Here is a 22,054-nt window from a genome sequence, read left to right as displayed (position 1 = left end):
CTGAACCTCGTCCAGGCTAATGTGACAGCCGACAAATGGGCAGGCAGGGCGATCGTAAAGCACCACAAGAGAGTGGAACCCGCAGGAAATGTTCTGACAATTATTCAGTGTAATGGAGGATTGTCTTAATGGTGCAATTGATAGTCCGCGCAGTCAGAGGGCTAAATAAAGAGAGGCATTTAACTGCCGACTTGATGAAGGCGCTGCCACGGAGGCCACAGAGTGATCATTGTGTGTTCCCTCAAAGTGGACATTTGTGCTACCCCCTTCCCCTCACTTAGTCCATTTGTCTGAATGCCACGGCTGCCCACTCTCTGGCACCCTGCAGCGCGAGGCTGCAGCCGTCCCAAAGTGGCAAAAAGCCCAGAGTACTGTGCCACCGCCGCCTGCAGATTGGAAGTTAGTGGGAATGTGATGGCTTGTGGTTTATCGGCTTCTTTAATAACGGCACGCTGAACGCTGCGAAGACTGAGTAGTACTGGCTAAGCAGCGCCGAGAAGCTGACCTGACTGAAAAACACCTCTGCATAGACGCACAACGAATATATCCGTGCTTAACCAACAGACATACACATAACACAAGCGCAGTCACAAGCGAGTAAGTGATGTAGAAATGAAGGCATTCGGGTTGATTTAAAAAGGCCCCACATAATGAATGACATGCCAAGAAAGGAGCATTGCACTTGTGTTCCTAATGCGCCTAATTTTAGTTAGGCAACAGCATGTGCCCTCCCCTACAGTCCGAAAAGCCTCATTGGCAAGGGCCCTCCAGTAGACCCAGTGACCCAGCAGCAGGTGGAAGCCCATTAATGTAGTTTGGGGACCACCTGCAGTACAAACGCTTACTTCTCCTCTGTGATTTACTGGAGGGGCTTCAAGCTGCGCTAATGCGGCGTGCTGATAATCACAGCGACGGCTCATCAAGCACACCTGGTTGGCCATCAGAGCCGGGCGGAGACCATGTTCATATTCACAGCCATTAGTTTTACAGCACCAACACAAGGACAGCGCCGCTCCACATGGATGTACTCGTACAGGGCAGCCAGCCAGGGAGCAGCGCGAGGGAGGCAGGAAATATGCATCCAAACCCACCAAACAGTGTAGCCCGTCCCGACGGCAAGGCCCGACCTCTGGAGCGGAAACATACTTTTCACCCACCAAGAGACCGAATAACCATTCTGTTCACTGGGCTAATACCCACGTCCCTGAATTCGCGACAAAAATCTAACTAAACGCACCTAACCTGACCAGACCAATGGCGAGCCAGAAGCTCACGATCGCGTGATGGAGTACGGGGTCAGTAGAAGCAGTGTAGACCAGATGGTCTGGGGGCTGGGTCAGAGGAGCTCCGGGAGCCAGGTGGTGATTAAATTCTTCTGGAGGTTGGAGAAGGTGAGGCACACCAGGTGGAGGGAGCCTACATTATAGGAGTTTACTTTAAAGGGCACGGCACAAAAAAAACTTGCTTGGCTGGGTGTGAACCAAGAACACAACAACGCGCGCACACACACAACACTGCACAATGTTTACTTAAAAAGAGGAAATATATTTGATGTTATTTCCATTTGAATGAATTTGCAATACAAATTAATAATAATAATAACAATAAAAGTCCGCTATCACCCGGTTTTCTAATTGCCTCGGGGGGGGAGGGGGGTCTGCAAGGCTCAACAACTCACAAACTTAATTTCACAGATACCTCCCCTTCTGTATTGGGCTTGTATTGCATCTAAATGCCCTGTTTAATAGCTGAGCAAACACAGTAGCATTAGTTAACCCACTCAAGGATAAAGGAGGTAATGTCACACTGGATGAAACACAAATACATCATTAAAAGCTAAGTTTCACAACTTTCACAAACCCCGGTGTCGTAGGTAACCGCGAACGCACTTTCTGCACACTGTGAACCCTCTCTCGCTTACACCTCACGCATCTTCACTCCCCTAAATTTTCCCCCCCTTTCAATCCCTCTCAGTGTGAACCCAGCAGCCCTGGACCTAAACACACAACACACACACACACGCACACACCTCACCATTGCCTCTTTCCTGCTCTTTTTGTGATTTTTTGTTTCCCGAGCGAGCCGGGGAGTGGGGGAGCCGGGGGGGGGGGGGGGGCTTTGAGTGCGCTCATGTTGGCTGATGAATGAGGGGTGTCTGTGGCTGCTTGGAGAGGGGAGTAGCTTTAATGTGTCATTGGAGAGAGGACAAGGGAGGCTCTAGTGGAGCACAGTAGGGAGATATGTGAGGGATGGCATGTGGCAGGAGGAAACTGTTGGGCATGGAAAAGAGTGATGATCATGGGAGACATGGACCCACAAACTGCCTTTGCGTAAAAGGAGTGTTCTCTGTCTTGTGTGTGTGTGTGTGTGTGTGTGTGAGAGAGTAAGCACATGCGTGTTAGATGGCAAGTGTGGTCTTCCCGGTCCTTCGCTCCTCTCTCCCCGCGGGTTCTACTGTGTGCCCAGTGCACAACACAATGGCTTGGAGAAATGAAGACAAGGGTACGTTCACACCTTCCTCTCACTGCAGCGGAGAAGGATCAGCATTTTAAACCAGATGTGTTTGTTTCTTGTGTTTATTTCTTCAGACGCAGCACAGCTAGCCGTGCTGAGTGCGAACTGAGAGATATAAAGATGGCGAGCCAAAAGGAAGAAAATGGGGGGGTGGGGACCGCAAAATATAGGCACTGAATATACATTTATGCTGAGGATAAGCAGAGTCCATAGCTCCGTCTGTAGTGTGTCCCTCGGTGTAGCCTGCTAATGTAGCTTGGTCTTGTTTTCTACATATAATCTATATGCAATGTCCAACTTGGCTGCAGACTATCACGTCTCCTCCGACACATGTGGAGTCGCCAGCCGCTTCTTTTCACCTTACAGTGACGAGTTTCTCCAGGGAGACGTAGCGCATGGGAGGATCACGCTATTCCCCCCAGTCCCCCCCCGCCCGAACAGGTGCCCCGACAGACCAGAGGAGGCGCTAGTGCAGCGACCAGGACACAAACTCGCATCCAGCTCCCCACCCGCAGACACGGCCAATTGTGTCTGTGGGGACGCCCGGCCAAGCCGGAGGTTAACATGGGGATTCAAACCGGCGACTCCTGTACTGGCAGGCAACGGAATAGACTGCCACGCCACCCGGACGCCCCAACGTCAACAAATTCTTGTACATTTACTATACTTGGTGAGTGTAGTGATTCCGATACTACTGTGCCAATAACCTGATAACTCTCTTTTTGACCAGAAACCAAAAAAAGTCATCCACAGGCTGGCAGGCCTGAGAGCCGTTAAATAAGCATCAAAACAATATTACCAAAGCCGGTGGCAAAAGACCCCCTTTCTGCCTCCTCAACTCCAGAGATGAGAAAACGCCGCTTGATAGCAACAGCGCCTCTTTTCTCTGAGATAAGTATATGCTGTGACTGAGTCAGTACTTGGTTCCACTCTAATTGAATTTCAGCAGATAATCACGACAGATGCAGCGCCAGAATGTAAGACTCTCTGAAGTTAGACTGTCTCGCTGGTGGGCATCTGTACTTTAGGAGCTGTCAGAAAAAGGATCCTTCATGGGATGACTAAACCAAGCAGAAGGAGAACATACCTCAGGTACTCTGGGCCGAGCTAACCAAGTGGAATGAAAACATACCGCGGGTATTCTCTTAATCCATCAAGAGCAAATAAGATCAAGCGTGGAAACAGAAAAACATGTAGGTAGGCCAATGCAACCGAAGACTCTGGAGCATTTTTTTTTGGGGGGGGGGGGGTTGGATTTTTCCCACTTTTTCTACCTAATTGTATTCAGCCAATTACCCCACTCTTCCGAGCCATTCCGGTCGCTGCTCCACCCCCTCTGCCGATCCGGGGAGGGCTGCAGACTACCACACGCCTCCTCCGATACACGTGGTGTCGCCAGCCGCTTCTTTTCACCTGACACTGAGGAGTTTCACCAGGGGGACATAGCACGTGGGACGATCACACTATTCCCCCCAGTTCCCCCTCCCTCACCGAACAGGCTCCCTGACCGACCAGAGGAGGTGCTAGTGCAGCGACCAGGACACATACCTACATCCGGCTTCCCACCCGCAAACATGGCCAATTGTGTCTGTAGGGAACACCCAACCAAGCTGGAGGTAACACAGAGATTCGAACCGGTGAACATGTTTTTTAAACATACCCCAAACCTTTTTGAAAAGGTATCAAGTATATTGTGTTTTATCACCCACATAACAGTGAATGATGGCCCTGTCCAACACAGCCCACGGTGACAAGATGATATAAATCAATCGATAATGTATTTTCCACGTTCATGCACATTCAGATAGGATGCACAGTGTCTGAGGATACGGGACCTCACCTGCACATTTGGTTCTGCTGACAAGGGGTGGTCCAGGTGGTCCAGTGCCTCCCTCTCCTGGTCGGGTCAACAGCACACTAATGTGGTACTCGGTGTCCGGGTCCAGGTGCCACAGCTTGTAGGTGACCATGTTCACTCCGTGTATCTCTGACCACGGGGACTGGCTGGCACGATACTCGATCTCCTTCCGAATAATGGGGCCATCTCCCAGGATGGAGTTTGTGTTGAGTTGGATGATCAGGTAGGTGGAACCGGCTCGCAGCAACTGGGGTGGTGCTATGGGGGACGGGGGAACTAGGAGAGTACAGAAACAAGATGTGTTTTTCATTTTGCTTTTATTTTTGTATAAACATTTGTGCTGGTGAAAACAAGGGCCCCGAGGCACTGCCGAATAGTCCAGGATGATAAAGATGTGATATCAATATTACTGTTCACTTTGTATGCAAACACAATTTTCACTGTGTTAAATCCAAATTGTTTACATGACTCCTTTGAGAATTGGTGAGCGCGAGTGGGTCAACTAGCGTTCAAATACCGGACTGGTCACATCTATTAACAAGACCTTACGAGCCTCGTGTGAATCTGAGCAACGACTAAAGAACCAGGTGGGCATATGGTGCTTGGAATATGTATGATCTTTGAAGACCAGCATGTGAAGTTGAGGGATTATGTGCCGTATCTGTGCATCTCTATCTCAGAATGAATGCTCTATCTGTGGGATTTTCCGTCCGTGTGAAGTCAGCGTGATGAAAGAGGAGACCCTGCATCACCATGACGGAAGACTGCCAAGGTAAGGATTAATTTCAGAGCCCACCGGTCAAATGTCACTTACCAGAAGATCCAAGCCACTGAGTAATTACACAGATGACTGTGTAGGGTGGGGGGGCAGAAGAAAATGAGGACAAAGAGTGAGAAAAAAATAAGAGTTAGATCTATGGCCGTGACTAATCCCCAATTCCTTCAGCGGCAACTTTGTGTGTTATGGCTCTCCCGTCTAAGGGCTTTCAGCAATTACTATGGCTTCACCTCTGCTCCGTGTGTCTTTCTATTGTCTCTACTCGTCTGGGGCCCTCCAAACGCTTCAACCATCTGGAAAGCCCAAATTTAGGAAACACGCAGGTGGACAGTAAGCCAAATCTTAAAGAACTCCCCGATTACTGATTATCAATTATGTCGAATAAAAAAAAAATTCTTCACATCTTTGTCTGCATTTGTATACTATTGATTTGTTTACACAAGGCTATTCTGAAAGTGATGCTCCCTGTTTAATGAATGATTTCTCTTTTTCAGATTCATGTTTCAAGAGGCAGAGAATCCCTGAAAACACAACTTAAAATGTGTTTAGGATCAATACGCAACCAGCGGACTGGAGAAAAAGCCAATAAAATACCTTAAGGAAGAAGGTGAACATTTCTAATCCAATACGAAAACTGAGCACTGTTCTCTGTGGGAAAATAAAGAGTGTTGACTTGTCTTTACGCATGCTCAATAATCCAGGAAAGGAAATCATACAAAGTTGAATCAGTTGTTGCCTCAAGTATCTCGGGTCTTGTTCACGAGTGAGGGTAGGATGGAGCGGGAGATTAACAGGCAGATTGGTGCAGCATCAGCAGTAATGCGGACGTCGTACCGGACCGTTGGTGAAGAGGGAGCTGAGCCAGAGGACAAAGCTCTCAATTTACCAGTCAATCTTCGTTCCAACCCTCACCTATGGTCATGAGCTTTGGATAGTGACCGAAAGGATGAGATCGCGGATAAAAGCGGCTCAAATGAGTTCCCTCCGTAGGGTGCCTGGGCTCAGCCTTAGAGACAGGGTGAAGAGCTCGGACATCAGGAGGGAGCTCAGAGTAGAGCCACTGCTCCTTCGCATCGAAAGGAGCCAGTTGAGGTGGTTCGGGGATCTGATTAGGATGCCTCCTGGGTGCCTTCCTTTTGAGGTTTACCGGGCACGGCCAACTGAGAGGAGACCCCGGGGTAGACCCAGAACTTGCCTGAGGGACTACATGTCCAGTCTGGCCTGGGAACACCTTGGGATCCCCCAGGAGGAGCTGGAGGGCATTGCTGGGGAGAGGGATGTCTGGAGTGGCCTATTTAGCTTGCTGCCACCGTGACCCGACCCCGGAAAAGCGGCTAAAGATGAATGAATGAATGAATGAATGAATGAATGAATGAATGAATCAGTTCATCTGGATACAACGTTTATTAACAGATACGTTTCATCACTCATCTCAGTGACCTCTTCAGTCTCAACTGACTGCAGGTATCCCCACCCTTATAAACAATACAGTGGCATAACGACCGAAACCAATGATCAATTTCATATGCAAATTGCTGTGACCATTAACTAGAGTTACAATGGCCATGTGTACTATTCACAGAGGATTGGAGAATGTTTGCAATCACAGTAATCTAAGATGGCGACAGATGTATTCTTAACTTGACTCCTATCATCCACTGAAGCACAAACTAAGAGTCATCAGGGTGCTGTACCATCTCCCCTTCCCCGACACAGCAGCCGGGGAAGGGGAGAAATCCCACATTAAACAGGCCCTGGTTAAGTGTGGTTATCCTAACTGGCCATTTGTCAAAGCCAGGAAGACGCCCAAACAGTGCACCAGCCGACCAAAGAGAGGAGAAGGACAACAGCTGTCTAAGCGTAAACCAGTGGTGATTCCGTATGTAGCGGGAGTGTCGGAAACGTTGAGACACATATTTCCAAACACCGCGTCTCAGTTGCTTTCAAACCCCAAAGCACACTGCGCCAGAAATTAGTCCACCCCAAGGATCGGGTCTCCCAGCACAAACAGCAATACAGTGTACACTGTTAAGTGCTAGGAGGGTTGCTGTGACTCGTCCATTGGGGAAACTAAACAGACGCTAACCAAGAGGATGGCACAACACAGGAGAGCTAACACGCCGGGTCAGGACTTCACAGTCTACACCCATCTACAGGCCAGTGGCCACTCTTTCAAGGAGGAAGATGTGCACATCTTTGATAGGGAGGAACGCTGATTTCAAAGAGGCCATCTATGTATGTTAAGAGGGAACAACCATCCCTGAACCAGGGGGGGGGGGGGCGCTAAGAGTACATCTGTCGCCATCTTACAATGCTGTGATTGCAAACATTGCCCAATCCTCTGTGAATAGTACACATGGCCATTGTTAATGGTCACATCCATATTTGCATGTGAAACCAATCGTTGGTCTTTGTCATTATGCAACTTTGCTGTTTGTAAAGTTGGGGGATACCTGCAGGCAGTTGAGACTGAAGGGCCCTGACACACCAGGCCAACAGTCGGCCGTTGGCCAATGTCGAGCTGTCAGTGAGTGTTTGTGACCCTAGTTTTTGCGGTGTGTCTCGCACCATCGGCACTAGTCGGACCCCTGTAAGCAGCTTTTCGGCCGATTCAGCGTGTTGAATCGGCGGAGCCCATCAGTGAGAGAGATCACTCTGATTGGCTGTTCAGCTTAGCCAATCAGTGCAGAACGTACATGCTAGTCGGCCGTCGGCTGTAGTCAGTGTGTTCAAGTGCTATGTTTTGGCCCAGACGGCAGGCGACGTGAGGCGACGCAACAGTCAGCCTTCATCACTGCTAGTTGGTCTGGTGTGTATGGGCCCGAAGAGGCCACTTGGATGAGGGACGAACGGTTTCTCTCAAAAAACTTTGTGCCCAGATGAACCGATTCAACTTTCTGTGAGGAGTGTTGACTTGTTAAAAATGCTTCCTGGCTGCATGCAACCTTGGGTTTGAATTTGGAGCACAGGTATTTGGAAATATGTTGATTTAGCAAATAAGAGGCATGCTAAGCCTTTTGTTGCCACGGCAGTGCAGGGCAGCCTCTCAGTTTCTGGGAAATAGATTCAACAGTCACAGTAAGTTGAGTTGAAGAAGATTTACAGCAAGCCCCTTAATTTAGTCTTGGTGCAGTGTGAACTGCGCCAAAAATAACATCTATGTCCCTGTTAAAAAGTAAATAAAAAGACAGCCACACAAGCAAAATAATACTCTTTTGCTGAGAGAGTTTCGAGTCTCTTCGTGTGTCTTAGCACATTATATGGGATTTCATGGCTTTCAATCAGTGCATTCAACCGAGGCCCAGTTTACTGGCAGCTGCCAGAATGTTGGAATTAGTAACACTGACAAAAGGGCTGCTCTGTCATACACCAAATAGTCTGTATCACCACTCTCAACCTAATCCATGCTGCCACATCTATCGATGGGATTAACTTGGTGCCTCAGCACAGACTCCTTTCGCACCATCTCTTTTTCTCCCTCTTCTCTTTCCCTCGAATAAGTCTTTTATTTGGAAGTAATAGGAGGAGGAGGAGCACAGAGGACAAGGAGAGCGGGATTCATACACATGCCTATTTCCTTTTCTCATCTTCCCCTGGTTGGCTGTACTGGAGCCTGGTGTGTTACCAAACCGTCCCTCTGGGCCGTATGCACACAAGGTTGTCAGAGTGGTGGCAGGCCGGGGGGGGGGGGCTGGACTGGGATATGGGTCTGACGTTACCGTCTGGGATGCAGCATAGCGGGGAGGGACACTTAAGTTCAAGTCAGGTGAGGAGGCTCATGTGAGGAGCAGCTGGACGTGATACAGAAAACAACAGACAGGAGGAGAGGTTGTATTCACCACTCGAATATTCCTATGATGGGTTAAACCAGGATGTTCTACAGTATACCTCTATGGTGAATGTTTTTATACACCTTTGTCTTGTCTGTTGACACCAGGAAGAGGAGAGGGTTATAAACCTGTTACCCCAGAGAATCTCATCTTGACAGGGGAGATGGGCGGAATAAAGTCAAGGTATGACAGAGATGGACAGAGCGAGAACCAGACAGAGAGAAATAAGATAACGCTGAGAAAAAAGAGAAAGAGGTCAGGGTGACAGAGAGAGGGAGAGGGAGAGAGAGAGGGAGAGAGAGCATTTACCTTTGACAATGAGCTCAGCAAAGTTTGAGACCCCGGAGCCCCTTGGGGACTGGGTGACGCAGCGGTAGAGGTCTTGATCTGTCCGCTGCACACTGTCCAGTTGGAAGGACGCCACAAAGCGCCGGTGACTTAGGTGCTTGATTGACGCCGTCGATGTTACATCCCCACTGTGCCTCTGGAGAGCAGGGACAGACAGGGTCAGAGAAAGCAGGACAAACACACACACACACAAAACACTATACCACACTATGGTGATTTTGGTGCAACACAGAGTCATCCCTGAGAGAAGAGCCACAATACCCCGCCAATGATGACGAATTAATAATAAATATGAACTATCTAGGTCAGCTCCTGTTTGAGTTGAGTGATTAAAAAGGATGGCTATAAATTTGTGTGCAATTTAATTGGAATGGCAGGACCATATCTCCGATTGAATTATGCCGAATGACAATCAGCCGTACTTTAATACAAACAAATGAAATCTTGCTACAATAATACTGATTATGAGGGGCAGTACATGTCATGAGCCTCATCCCTAATGCAGCTTATCCATAATCGGTCCTCTTCGGCATTCATCATTACAGGTCTCAAGTGAAATTATGCTGCTGAATCAGAACATGTACCGTGGCAGTGGAGCAGTTAGAATTGTGAGCTGTAAGGGATTTAAAAAAAATTAAGGGTTAGTAATCTGAACACACGGCGTTGTGTTTTTGCACAGCGAAAGAGAAAAGACAAAGAAAATGGCTGTGATAGGACTGCTCATAACCGATTATCTCCAGAAGAGCACAGGGGGGAGAAAGAAAGAGTGACAGAACAAAAATGAAGGTGAGATGGTGCAGAGACAGACAGAAATGGAGAGAAATAAAGAGAGAGAGAGAGAGAGAGAGAGAGAGAGAGAGAGAGAGAGAGAGAGAGAGAGAGAGAGAGAGAGAGAGAGAGAGAGAGAGAGAGAGAGAGAGAAAGATTGTCAAGTTAATGCTCCATGCTCTATCTTCGGGGCTGTTTTTCCACTCAGAGGCATTTCTCACATTGTTGCACACTATTACGAACACTAACATCCCTCAAGTCTATAGTCTCAACTACAGACTTTGGACCTGGCATTTGTCTGCTGTTTGGGCCATTTTCTTGGTGTGAAACGGTAGACTTGGGTGTGGCAACACCTCCTTTTCTTCGCTGAGCCCATCAGACTGTAACAGCATGCCGACACCCCGGGCTCCACCGGGAGGGCTGTGGGTTACAGCTGAGCGTCCCGGTTTGCATTGGACTTGTGTTTTGGGGCCTTCAGATGGCCACAAACCACCCCGACCTCAGGTCGAGCCTTCACAAACAAATACGTAAACACACAACCACTCATTACGGCGGTGAAGGCAACAAATCTTGTGACCGCACAAAACAAACCAACTCTCAATCATACACTCCAGTGGCCTCTCAGCATCTCTTGTCTACTGGCTTATTTTCTCCACGCTGTGTGTCGATTACAGAAAGGAGACGGGGGAAATCATGGTAAATCAAATAAGCAAGAGAGCACTTGATGTTACGTAAACAATCTGGCTGTAGCTAATTGGCGAGGAAACGACAAAACGATCTGTTAATCTGGCAGCAGTCTGCATGCCAAGATTGGCCTACAGCTGGTGCAGCAGACACATTAAACGCATGGCATAAGAAGACAACAAAGCAAGCCGATCTGAACAAACAGCTCTGAGACAGTCATGCCTAGGACCGAGAGACGGTAGCAGTGAAAAGCAGAGCGGCTTACAGAAGCAGGGAAAGGTATGAGGTGCGCAGAGAAGGCAAGCTCTAGAAAGCTTACGACTGTGTTAAGGATGTGCTGGTTATCCCAGCTAATTATCAGGACCATCTGCCCTCGTGCTAACATTGTGACCAAATGGATCGTCTGACAGCGCTCTCCTTCCGATGCTGTTTTTGAGCATTTAAAGGGTTGAGACTGGGAATGCCTCTTATTTGAGATATCCCTTCTCAAAACAGGGGGTTGGGTCTGAAGTCAACCAAAATTACTGTTTACAGCCGCAGGTGGCGTCAGGCATGAGCGTGTGGTCGCCTTGTGATTATAGCATAAGAGGGAACTTAAAGAACTCGGGCCCGAAAGTGCAATAAATTTTCATTCTTTCATCAGGACTGCATATAGAGAAGGGGGTTTTTTTTCCACCGTGGAGCATTATTCCCTGCAGAGGTAGACTGTATGGCCTGTCTGACCTTCACAGTGTATCATCGTGGATGAAAAGGAAGAGCTTTAAAACAAGGCACTTGATTTGAATAGAAGCAAGAGGCAGAGAAGAAAGCAAAGAACACTATGATCTCATCAGCGATATAACTTTTCAAAGGCGCTGGGCTAAAGGAGCTTCAAGGCCTTCACTGCTTTAAACTCTGTGTATCAGCCTTTATGCATTAACACCATCTGGGCTGTTTAATAGTTCAAAGACAGATATTCTCTCAGAGGGTTTTATTTCGGACAGCACTTCGGATTTCCAAACACAATCAAAACACACTTTATGATGCCGTTACGGGTAGCGTTCTATAACTATTGGGGTGTGTCTACCTATCGCCTCCTCCTCCAACTTTTCTGCTTTACAAAACTGGTGAAACAAACGTTTTGGTCAAATTTTACAGGCATAAAAAAAAAAATCCAAGAGCAGAAACTGAGCGGCTGCTGCTTTCCTCTGTTGGGACACTTTCATACAACACAAGGCCAATGTGTAGGCGGCACGGTGGCACAGTGGTTAGCGCGGTGGCCTCACAACAAGAAGGTCCTGGGCTCGAGCCCCGGGGTAGTCCAACCTTGGTGGGTCATCCCGGGTCATCCTCTGTGTGGAGTTTGCATGTTCTCCCTGTGTCTGCGTGGGTTTCCTTCAGGGGCTCCGGTTTCCTCCCACAGTCCAAAGACATGTAAGTCAGGTGAATTGACCACACTAAATTGTCCCTAGGTATGAATGGGTGTGTATGTGTGTGTGTCGACCCTGTGATGGCCTGGCAGCCTGTCCAGGGTGTCTCCCCACCTGCCGCCCAATGACTGCTAGAATAAGCTCCAGCATCCCCGCAACCCTGAGAGCAGGATAAGCGGTTCAAATAATGGATGGACAAGGCCAATGTGAAGTTGATAACCAAAAAGTTATCAGAGTGGTGGCTGAAACAAGGAGCAGGTGAACACGACTGTCCCGTGCCTGCCCCCACGGTGATTCCTCCCGCTGTTCCAGTCGACCCGAAGTGTCGGTGTGCCTGGACCGTGCTCCTCTCCACGTACAGCAGCCCACTGTGGCTGTTTTTCACCATCGATCTAAACCCTGACTGGTGGTGAATTTTCTTGCTGTCACACCAGCCATCTCTTCCTGCATACCCCCAACATCTCTCTCTTTACCCCCCTCCCCCTTCCACCTGCTAGCTTGCTAGCTAGTGATGATTGCGATCTGCCCAGCATTTGGTGCGTAGGACTATCTATTTTTCACTAACAATGGGTACCCCCAAACTGCTTTATTTTTTCTTTGTGTTTTCCTCGGCATTCTCCTACACACAAGTGAGGGACAGTGACCTTTACAAGCTTGTTTGGCCCTTTTTCTTCTTCTTCTACCTTTCTTTCGTTTTCTTTTCATTTGGCCCTTCTGACCACAGAAAAATCCTTGGTTGTTTATACCCGCATAGAGACAGTGACTCCCTTTGTACTACATGGGCTTTTGGTTTAAATCCCAAATTGCACTCTTTCTTGCTGTCGCTATTATTAAGTCACATCTTGAGACTGGCGGCACAGCGCAGTGATTAGCGTGGTCGCTTCACAGCAAGGAGGTCCTGGGTTTGAGCCCCGGGGTAGTCCAACCTTGGGGGTTGTCCCGGTTCGTCCTCTGTGTGGAGTTTGCATGTTCTCCCCGTGTCTGGGTGGTTTTCCTCCAGGGGCTCCGGTTTCCTCCCACAGTCGAAAGACATGTAGGTCAAGTGAATCGGCCATACTAAATCGTCCCTAGGTATGAATGTGTGTGTGTGTGTGTGTGTGTGTGTGTGTGTGTGTGTGTGTGTGTGTGTGTGTGTATGTTGGCCCTGTGTGATGGTCTGGCGGCCTGTTCAGGGTGTCTCCCTGCCTGCCGCCCAGTGACTGCTGAGATAGGCTCCAGCATCCCCGCGACCCTGAGAGCAGGATAAGCGGTTTGGATAATGGATGGATCTTGAAACTGTTTTTCAAAATGATGTGTTACCATCTGATGCTCTTAAAACTGTTGTCGGAAAATACCAATATGGTGCTCTTAATATTCTCTGCTGTGATTTTCCTTCTGCTTATTATTTTGGGTAATTTGCACGTCTACCCTGGCACTGCTGCAAATATTGCTTTCGCCATTACTGGACTGACTACAAATGATCTTTGCTTTGGTGATTTCTGTGCCTGAAAAAACCTGGGCTTCCTCCACATCAGTGCAAGAAGTTTATTACCTAAAATAGATCAGTTGAAAGTCTGGGTTCATGGTTCGAATCCTGAAGTACTAGTCATAATTGAGACATGGCTAAGAAAGTCAATTTCCCACTCGGAAGTACTCCTGCTAGGTTACAATCTGTTTAGGCAGGATTAGACTTCTAAGGGGGGGGGGGGGTTTAACAAAGAACACCTTCAGTGCTCTATCTCCCTAGCGAAATCCATCCCAAAACAGTCTGACTTACTCATGCTTAGCATCAAGCTATCATAATAATAGCTACTCATTGTGTCAGTGGCTGGTTGTTATCAAACCCCATCAGCACCAGCTTGCACCCTAAGCATCCTTAAGCAGCCCCCTGGCCCCCTTTACCAGATTACAGCTCGTCCTATTAGGTGACCTCAACTGGGACATGCTCAAGCCACGTGACAAAGTATTACTGCAATTTGACTCCCTAAATCTCCAGGAAGTCATATCCCTTCCAACTAGGTATGACCCCAAAAAGCCTGAAAATGCCATGTTGACTGATGTTATCTTCAAAAATTCCCACCGTAAATACCAGTCTCATGTGTTCTGTATGATATTAGCAACCACTGCTTTATTGCCTGTGTTCGAACTAACTGTTCTGCTAAATAGCCTGTTCAGATCAGTTGTAGACAAATCCTAAAAAACTTCAATACTCAAGCCTTTTTACATGATTCTGTGGAATGGTTTTGAGTCAGCTTGATCCCCCTCTGTAAATGACGCATGGAATTTGTTTTGTGACCTGTTTATTGCCATTGTTAACAAGAATGCCCCTGTCATAAAAATAAGAATAAAAACAAATCTACTCAGTCCCTGGTTTGACCACGAGCTTACCCTTTTATTAAGGCCTATGGTTTGTAGTCTTTTGATCTTCGTTTTAATCCTTTTTTTTCTTTGTTCTTATCTAGATGACATAACCTGTGGAGGCATGGAGATGTTTAGGAGAGATGGCAGTGGAGTTTTTTAACTGGATTGTTTAACACAATCTTGGAAAATGAGAGGATGCATGAGGAATGGAGAAGAAGTATACTGGTACCGATTTTCAAGAATAAGGGCGATGTGCAGAACTGTAGAGACCACAGAGGTATGAAGTTGATCAGCCACAGCATGAAGACATGGGAAAGAGTAATAGAAGCTAGGTTAAGAAAAGAGGTGACAATCAGCGAGCAGCAGTATGGTTTCATGCCACGAAAGAGCACTACAGATGTGACGTTTGCTTTGAGAATGTTGATTGAAAAGTATAGAGAAGGCCAGAATGAGTTACTGTGTCTTTGTGAATTTAGAGAAAGCGTATGACAGGGTGCCGAGAGAGGAGGTGTGGTATTGTATGATGAAGTCGGGAGTTGCAGAGAAGTATGTAGGAGTGGTGCAGGATATGTATGAGGGAAGCGTGACAGTGGTGAGGTGTGTGGTTGGAAAGACAAATGGGTTCAAGGTGGAGGTGGGATTACATCAAGGATCGGCTCTCAGCCCTTTCTTGTTTGCAATGGTGATGGACAGGTTGCCGGACGAGATCAGGCAGGAATCTCCATGGACTATGATGTTTGTGGATGACATTGTGATCTGTAGTGAGAGTAGGTTGCAGGTTGAAGAAAACTTGGAGGTGGAGGTATGCACTGGAGAGAAGCGGAATGAAATTCAGTAAGAGCAAGATGGAATACATATGCGTGAATGAGAGAGAGGACAGCAGAATGGTGAGGATGCAAGTAGTAGAGGTGATGAAGGCGTAAATACTTGGGGTCAACTGTACAAAGTAATGGGGATTGCAGAAGAGAGGTGAAGAAGAGAGTGCAGACAGGATGGAGTGGATGGAGAACAGTGTCAGGAGTGCTTTGCGATAGAAGGGTACCAGCAAGAGTCAAAGGAAGGTTTACAAAATGGTTGTGAGACCAGCTCAAGGGAGGAGACCAGGCTGATCCTAACTGTTATAGGCCCATCTCTATACTGCCTTGTTTATCTAAAGTATTGGAAAAACTTGTAAACAAGCAACTTACTAATCATCTGAATGGTTATCATAGTCTGTCTGGAGTTCAGTATAGTTTCCGCCTTGGTTAAGGCTGTGTCACTGCAAGTCTCAAAGTCCTCAGTGACATTACTTCTGCTTTAGATTCTAAACAATATTATGTAGCCATTTTTATTGATTTAGCAAAGGCCTTTGACACTGTCAATCATTCTATCCTTGTTGGTAGGCTGGGCAACATTGGGGTCTGTGATCACTCACTGGCATAGGTCTCTACCTCATGGATAGGGTACAAAGTGCTAAATCAGAACAACTCTTCTCTCAGCCCCTTCCTGTCACTAAGGGTGTACCTCAGGGTTCAATCCTAGGGCCCACACTATTTTCTATTTATATAAATGACATTGCTTGTTCTGACTGAGACTCACCTATCCACATTTATGCTGATGATACAGTCCTTTATACTGTTGGTCCATCCCTATATGCAGTACTTACCTCACTTCAGGATGTCTTCCTTAGGGTTCAACAGGCCTTTCTACCCTTAACCTCCTGCTCAACACCACAAAGACCTAGGTCATGTGGTTCAGTTGAATGATTCTGTGCCCCTTTCCAGCCCAAGATATTGCCACCCTCGACGGAGCTATCCTAGACCAGGTCACTGAATACAAATACTTGGGTATGTGATGGCTAGATAGCACTCTGTCCTTTTAACACCATATCAACAAGTTACATTCTAAGGTCTAATCTAAAATTGATTTCATGTACAGAATGCGCTCCAACTTCACTCCTTCTGTTAAACTAACTCCTGTTCAAATGATTGCCCTTCCCATGTTAGACTATGGTGATATAGGCCAGCTTGCAAGGGCGTACAGCAGAAGCTTGATGTTCTCTATTACCCTGCTATAAAGTTTGCTACAAATGCCCTGTTTCAAAACACACAACTGCACTCTTTACTCCTCTATCAACTGGCCATCCTTACACAACCATCGTAATATTCATTGGTTCGTGCTTATCTACAAAACCCTCCTTGTTCCCACCCCCACCTGTGTCACTTGTTGCAAACTACATCTGCTGCCTACAACACCCACTCTGCTCACCATATTCTGTTGAAAGTTCCCAAAAAAATACTGTATTTGGTCTGTTGTCATTCCAGTCTGCTCCAGCCAAAGACGAACGATCTGCAAAAAGCACTAAAATTGGAGTTTTTCCCCAAGTCCACTTTTAAGGACTCTATTATGGACATGTAGCTGTTTCCCAACCCACAAATATTTCCTAACCTTTGTTCTGTCTGCTGCTTATTGTTGTTCTATGCACATCCTTGCTGTCTTGCAACTGCTGTTTTGCTTTGCCTATTTGTCTTACTGTTTGTGTACGCTACTCTTGTTCTGTTGTTGTATTGCCTGATGCTGTTGTCTGCTAGCTACCTGTTCAATGTTTTTGTGGTAGATTGCATGTCATTTATGTAATGCTTGTAGTCGTATGTATAATGCATGTTTTGACTGTATCCAAGTAGTGGATGTGTTGGAAATGTTTGGATGTGTGCTGCTGTCTTTTTAACTTTTGACATATCTTTTAGACCCTACCCCCTTCCCTCAAGAGGCTTTGCCTTTTGCCAGGCCGCCACTGTAAATAAGAATTTATTCTTAATGACTTGCCTGGTTAAATAAAGGTTAAATAAAATAAATAAATGACTAATTACTTTATATCCAGTTGGGTAAATAGTCTTTAGTAGTGGTTAATCTGTCTGTTATTGTTGTGTTTACTGTTGACTTAAGGCGCTATCTTTGCAAAACAACATTGTTTGATTTCACTATGATCATTTAGTTAAATGGCAAACACCTTATTTTGAGAAAAAAACCAACAACAACATAACAGTTTGTGACAAAGTTTTCTATATGAACAAATTGCCACTGTTACACCACTGACCTCCAGCAGGAACTTTTCTGCCTCTGATGCCCGACCAGAAGCCACACACTGAAAGGTGGCATTCTGCCCCGCGTTGACCTCCTCATCTCCTAGCCTGGAGAAGTGGGGTGCCTTATCTATAGAGGCAGAGAAAAAGATTGACAGATGGAGAAAGCAAGATCAGAAGACCACATTAACCTCTCCAAAATTCACAACACTGCACAGCCGCAGAAACAACAATTTCATTAAGGATTCTGTTTCTTCAAAAATACCAATGAGAATTTTGTGCATCAGAAAATAACAGACTTCTTATCAAAATGGTTCATTCCATTATTGAATCGATGTCACAAAGGGCATAATTTACCTGGGGCCTAAAGCAATTTACATGTTTTGATTTTCAGAGAAAACACTGAAACCGTACTGCCTCAAATCCATGATTTTGTCTGAGGTATGTCAGACAAAATCATTTTTGTCACAGTTTTGTCACAGTTAATCTAGAATATCACTCCATAACAAACATCATGAGAACACAGAACAACCCTAATGGGAGATGCCAAACAGTAGGAGTGAGTTTTTGGCTGACAAGAAGCAAGTATCAGTCCTCCACATTTTGGCTAATAAAGTACCTCCCTGCTATGTGGAGCTGCTGGTGAGTCAGTATGTGGGCGCACCCCTCTTACCCACCACTATGTTTAACAATAATGTAGCGCAAACCAACACCTGCTGTGCCAAACCACTGGGTAAGAGCAGTTAGCAAAGCCTGCCATCTCTGAGAAATAGAGGACATAACAACCTGTCAGTCTAGATGATTGATGGAAGGAGATGGTACAGCAGTGATGAAGATGAAGCATCAGGGACAAGCAGATGTGCGGGGTGTTACCTGTTGCCTGTTTAGTGGCACATAACATTGTGTTGCTATCTGGCTAGGGGTGGTGACAATTTGTCGTTCTTGTTTGTGTGAGTACGACAGGGAGATTTCTTGCATTTGTACCCCACAGGTGGCCTTGTTTCCTTTGCATGACTCCCCCATCCTCAGGTTAATTCATAATTCATGTCTAACCAAGAGCCGAACATAAACAAACATAGAAATGAGTGTGAATGGAAAATACAGGCTCTACAGTTGGCAAGAATTACAATGTTGCACGGCTAAATGTGTCAGATCATATCCTCAGGACTCTTTAGTGTGATAAATATTTCATTTGACTGCAATTCTGGTTTCAGAGTCAAAGACTAACACTTAAGAGAATAGAACAGAAATGTCAACCATGCTTAATGGTTTAACCAAGATTCAGAAGGAGATCATTTTGCACGTTTCATTTTTTTTGCAACATTTTCCTTTGATTTTTTTTCCCTTCCCTTTTTTCCCCCGCCCCCTGTGCCCTGCCAAGCAATGCAGCCTGGCTATGTGCCACATCAGACAGCATGGCCAGGTTTTGATGAGAGTTTTAATTATTTAATGGTCACGGTGGGAGCATGTAAAAGATGCCATCTGCTGTCTCAGGGAGAAACAGGGGGCTCACTGGGAGGAATGCATGTGGGTTGGAATCAATCTCCCAGCCAGCATTTTTTTTAATGAGATCGCTTGGTGGTATCCTCAGTACACAGCATCCAAGAAGGCTTGGCTTAGCTAGGATGCAAACAGTCTCAAAATAACAATGGGGAATATTTTAATACTAACAGGGAGACATACTAAGTCCCACGAGGGAAAAAAAGAAGAATCTTTCAAGTTTTTTTCAGTCACACAAGTCATTTCAAAGCAGCACAGACCACTGGTTGTAACTGTATTTAAGTGCTGTGAGTCGATGGAAGCCTATTGCTCAGTAGCAGGTTGTAGGGTGTGCATGTAAGTGGCAGTTGAGAGACATTGACCAGGTATTAAGCACAGGGGTGTTAGCAACTGTGTTTAACACAAGGTCCCCAGGGACTGACAGCACACTGAGATCCTGTGCTTACATTTACAGCACTGACGCAGAAAATTTCTCCACGGCAGGGAGCTACGAGGTGACAAAAATAAACCCAAAAAAACCACTGGTTCTCCCTGAAGAGAAATGTGTTACCATGAAGCCATGCAACTTTATCCCCTCTGTGCAACTTGATGGAAAAATCCCCCCTATGTGAACTGACATGTGGTACTTGGGGGGAAGCCTAAGCCAAAAAGAAAGTAAGTAGCTAGTCTCCCAGCCAGGCTATGAAGTGCACTCATCCTTCTTCAAACATTTTCTACACAGAGATTCCAATAAAAGACCTCCATCAAGAGGGTGGCAGGGGGTGGAAGAGTTCCAACAAAGAACCACGTTGTTGGAAAGGTGCCTTATTAACAACCTACATATGTCAAGGTCAATCAGCCATTAGTCTTTTTTTCCCCCCTCAGTCCACTTTGTTTTTCATATTGTTTTTACTTCACTTTTATCCCAGCCATTCTAGTTGTTTCCCTCCAGCAACTCTTGTAATTGCTTTTCATCCTCTGCATCAGAAGTGGCACTTACAGCAGGGGTAGTTGAGCAGCATGATGTCATCTATGGCAATGTAGCCTCGCTGCTCCCTGGAAACAGTCGCCTCAATCAGTACCTGAAGGAGTGAAATAAACGTGAATAAAAGAAATAAAGTCATCGGCTGCACAGCTAAAGCACACACTTGGGCCAAACCACACGGCTCTCAAGTGTAAGAGCAGCTTTCAAAACGGCGCTGAAAATTCTTTGTAAATTCTGTTGCTCTTGTCCCCTTTCGGTGACAAGACGCATTAAAGGCAAACAATACAATCTCCATGTCATTGCACATCTGCTGACCCAAAACAAAAGCTGGCGAGGAGACGACAAGAGAAATAGGGGAAACATGGAGGCATGGGCATAGAGAGATGGATAACATTTGCCTTAGTCCCGCAGGGCCTTGAAAAATAATGGCTATATCAGGAGGCGCAATGGGTTGTCTGAGTCATGGGCCCAATTCAGCATGCTGGACACAGACTGCTGTGAAGCCGTAACAGCAGATAATACAGCGAGCGCAGGGTCATGGGACTCAAGGGAGGACAGAGCTCGGTACCATCCTGTGAAACAATAAGGTGAATGGTCTGTGGGCTCCCATGAAACTTAATCAATATCAAATCACTGGCCCCAGTAATATTGAGAGAGTTATGAGAGACTGGGGTGATTTTTGTTTTCCCAGCACCAAGGACAGTCTTGTCTCCACATGCTTGACTGAAGGGCAGCTTTGAGTTACCGTTTCTCCGACCAAACGGTTACAATACGGCTGTATCGCTGGGTCTCGGTTGTTACTAGGGCTGCTACACAGAAAGTAATTTAAATCCTCATGGCTACTTCCGCGGGCGTATGCCTGACATCTGAATATGCATAAACACAGGCTGTACACTTGCCGAACCACCTTATTCAAAGACACTGAGGTCACACAGACTGGAGCTTATCAAATTCACAAAGTCAAAGAGGACGATATTACATCAAGATGGGCTCCAGCATTCTGTGCCTGAATTTGTCTCTTTCCCTGTCCAGCTATGGTACAAAGACTATCTCAAAGACCAGATTCTGCTGGGGTTTTCACACTTCATTTTAACAGCAAAACAACAGCTTCAATACCTCGGGCCCAAATTCCAGTCTTTCATAGACACCAGGACAGCAACAGACCGACTCCTCAGACCTAAGAGGAAGAGGTCTGATTACAGCAACATTTGGTGTGACAACAACCTTGGCTGGGTCATGACCCCCTAAAGGCTCCAGCACAAACAGACCTGGATAGGGGTCAGCTAAAAAAAAATTCTGGCGGACGGGCAGGCATGGCTGAGAGGAGAAAAGGAAATGGAGCCATGTTGCGTGAAAACGGGGTAGGCAAAGGAGAGAAGACAGGTGAAAGGGACAACAGGAGGACACATCCTGGCTACTGGGTGTGATTGAATTGGAGAGCAACCCAGCTCGGCTTTTCACTGGATGCTCTCTCTCTGGCTCCGAGAGCAACAGCGAGGCTAATCTCCTGATGCCAGAGTCAATTCTCCTGCTCCTGCCCAGACAGCGCTGGAACCTGAGCTGCTGAATGCAGCAGAGTTTTAGCGGGAAGGATTAAAAATTAACATTAGCGGTTCTGGTGATGGTTTATAATGAGCAGCTGTAAATAGTGATTAATAAATGAGTAACAGGGCACTTATAAGCTCTTACAACACACTTATCATTAGCAGACGGCTTAGAAATATTAATAACCGTCTCTTTAATACGGCTTGGAATGTTGTGTCAAGTGCCTGCTTCCTTTTTCCTTTTTTTTTTAAAATCTAAACTAAATCTCACCCTAAGAGCAATTATGAGGCTACTCTGTCTATACTCAAATATCTGCCCCAACCTTAACCATTTTGTACTTTGTGCCTAAACTTAGTCTTTAAGTTCAGAAATGTCAGGTCTAATTTTTGGGGGGATTTTTTTGTGCTTTTCCCCCCTCTTTTTCTCCTCAATTGTACTTGGCCAATTACCCCAC

General features: G+C 46.4%; 1 protein-coding gene across 1 annotated transcript in view; it reads right to left on the bottom strand.

Annotated features, from left to right (window-relative positions):
• Positions 1 to 22,054, bottom strand: part of ptprub (protein tyrosine phosphatase receptor type Ub) — a 224,877-nt gene that overhangs the window by 90,949 nt on the left and 111,874 nt on the right. The window contains exons 4-7 of the mRNA XM_056286802.1: positions 20,071 to 20,152; positions 17,606 to 17,721; positions 9,290 to 9,464; positions 4,355 to 4,648 (exon numbers count right to left, since the gene is read on the bottom strand). Of these exons, the coding sequence (XP_056142777.1) occupies positions 4,355 to 4,648; positions 9,290 to 9,464; positions 17,606 to 17,721; positions 20,071 to 20,152 (667 nt within the window). The remainder of the gene's footprint in view (positions 1 to 4,354; positions 4,649 to 9,289; positions 9,465 to 17,605; positions 17,722 to 20,070; positions 20,153 to 22,054) is intronic.

Source organism: Lampris incognitus, chromosome 9 (genome assembly GCF_029633865.1).
Source record: "Lampris incognitus isolate fLamInc1 chromosome 9, fLamInc1.hap2, whole genome shotgun sequence".
NCBI lineage: Eukaryota > Metazoa > Chordata > Actinopteri > Lampriformes > Lampridae > Lampris > Lampris incognitus.
This window is presented reverse-complemented; position numbering and strand designations above follow the sequence as displayed.